At 54.3% G+C, this 1,783-nt stretch overlaps 1 protein-coding gene across 3 annotated transcripts in view; it reads left to right on the forward strand.

Moving 5' to 3' along the window:
* Positions 1-251: 251 nt before the first annotated feature.
* ATXN2 (ataxin 2) overlaps positions 252-1,783 on the forward strand; it is a 66,341-nt gene continuing 64,809 nt past the window's right edge. For all 3 annotated transcript variants that reach the window (XM_018558329.1, XM_018558330.1, XM_018558331.1), the window contains exon 1: positions 252-438. In XM_018558329.1, the coding sequence (XP_018413831.1) occupies positions 341-438 (98 nt within the window). In that variant the 5' untranslated portion in view covers positions 252-340. The remainder of the gene's footprint in view (positions 439-1,783) is intronic.

Genomic DNA, 1,783 nt, shown 5'->3' on the forward strand with positions numbered 1-1,783 from the left:
GCGGAAGTTGTGGACGCGTTGTCGGCGGATATAGTAACGGCAGCCGGAGTGTATTCCTCCGCGGGCCCGTTCTCCTCCTCAGACTGTTTTGGTCTTGCTCGCCTGTGGCAACCGCGGAGGCTTCCTTCTCTTTGCTCTTCCCTCACAGCGGCCGGTGAGGCCTCCAGCCACAGCCCCTGGCGTCACGTCGCCGCTAGGCCCCCGTTGTCGGAGTGCATTGTGTCACGGAGCTTTCTATAGGCTGCCATCCTAACTAAAGCCCGGAGGAGGAAGAGGAGAAGCCGTCGCTTTCTTGTTTCATTTCTCGGACTTGTCGCTGGTGGTTTATGGGATCGTCATTATGTCCATGAAGCAGAGCGGTAATAGCAGGAAGCCCGGCGGGAGCAGTGTGCCGGCGCCCGGAGGAGGTGGAGGAGGAGGCAGGCAGAACATGGGCAGGTGGGTGATGTCTGCGGGGGGAGAAGCCATGTTATTAAAGGGCGTTGGAGGCGGAGGGTCGAGGCACTAGGCCGCGGGTTTCTCCCCAGGCCTCATCTTCATCCCGGGCCCAGTGGGGAGGCCTGTGTCAGCCTCCGCTGCTACGTGCCGGCCCATCCGGCCTGGCATGCGGTGTAGAGCCCCGGGCGGAGGTGCCAGCTGCCCTTGCCAGGGACAGTCCCACATTGCAGGCACTGGTCCTTGCATTCCAGGACTAACATGTCACCCCCTCCCCTTTTCCCTGATCGGGTCACCGGTTCATCTGCACCTGGGCGTACGATTTTTATCGTAGAGAAGTATATCAGTGCCAGTGAAGGGCTCTACCTCCCTGTGTGCCAATACACCGGCTGCAAGGTGCCAATGCCGGGGGTGACGCCTGATCTCCAGCTGTGTGCCTGCCTAGGGTGACATTGCCACGGCTTTCAGGCTCATGGTTATCGGCCATCGCCTTTTTTGCTGTGGTGGGATGTGCGTATTACAGTAAAGGACAGCGAGAGGGCCGTGTCGGCCCAGAGTATGTCATGGGCACAGGCTGGAGTCATGGGGGAGCTGCATGCTGCACATGTGACAGTCTGCCGGCGGCGCACGGGTTAATCCGCAGTGCTCACCAATGGCAGACAGGGCGTTTTTGCCGGCTGCGCATTATAGGCGCTGTGCCGGACTCCTTGCTCTACTACACCCGGCGCCGGGTGACCTTTTAGACGTTTGAGCGCTCAGAGGCCGTCCACCACAATGCTGTGACTGTGCCGCAGCCTTCAGCAGCATGTATGTACATCTGGGTGCAGTGGATATCAGGGAGCATTTGTCTGTCTGCTATGTAATGGATACGATCACTGGCTTCATTTTGAATTGACCCAGGCTAGCTCTGCAGGCTGGAATGTGACTGAAACCTGTCAGACAGATGACATTTCAGCAGTATGGGATCAATACAGTGACACATTTGTAGATGTATGCTGAATTGATCTTATGTTTGTGATCAGTGTATACTGCATGTATGTGTTTTGTGTACTTGTGCGCTACAATCTGGATTTCGGTGTCCGTTTTTGTTTTAATTGGATCAATCCCTGATTGCAGTATGTGGTGGTGGTATGCGAGTAGCTGCTGTTGGAATTTCTGATCCAAATGAATGGCATATCAGTCAGAGGCATGGGGAATGTTTTGATTTAATGAAATTGTAACATGCTCATGATTTTGGTTATCTGTTTCCCATGTGACAGTGTCTAGCGATTTTTAGCTTTGGATGCACTTGTGATGACCAGTTTCTTCTTCTCTTCTCTTTTTTTTTTTTTTTTTTTATTCTGAGGGG

The sequence above is a fragment of the Nanorana parkeri genome, unplaced genomic scaffold (genome assembly GCF_000935625.1).
Source record: "Nanorana parkeri isolate BGI_ZX_2015 unplaced genomic scaffold, ASM93562v1 scaffold331, whole genome shotgun sequence".
In the NCBI taxonomy this organism is placed as follows: Eukaryota; Metazoa; Chordata; class Amphibia; order Anura; family Dicroglossidae; genus Nanorana; species Nanorana parkeri.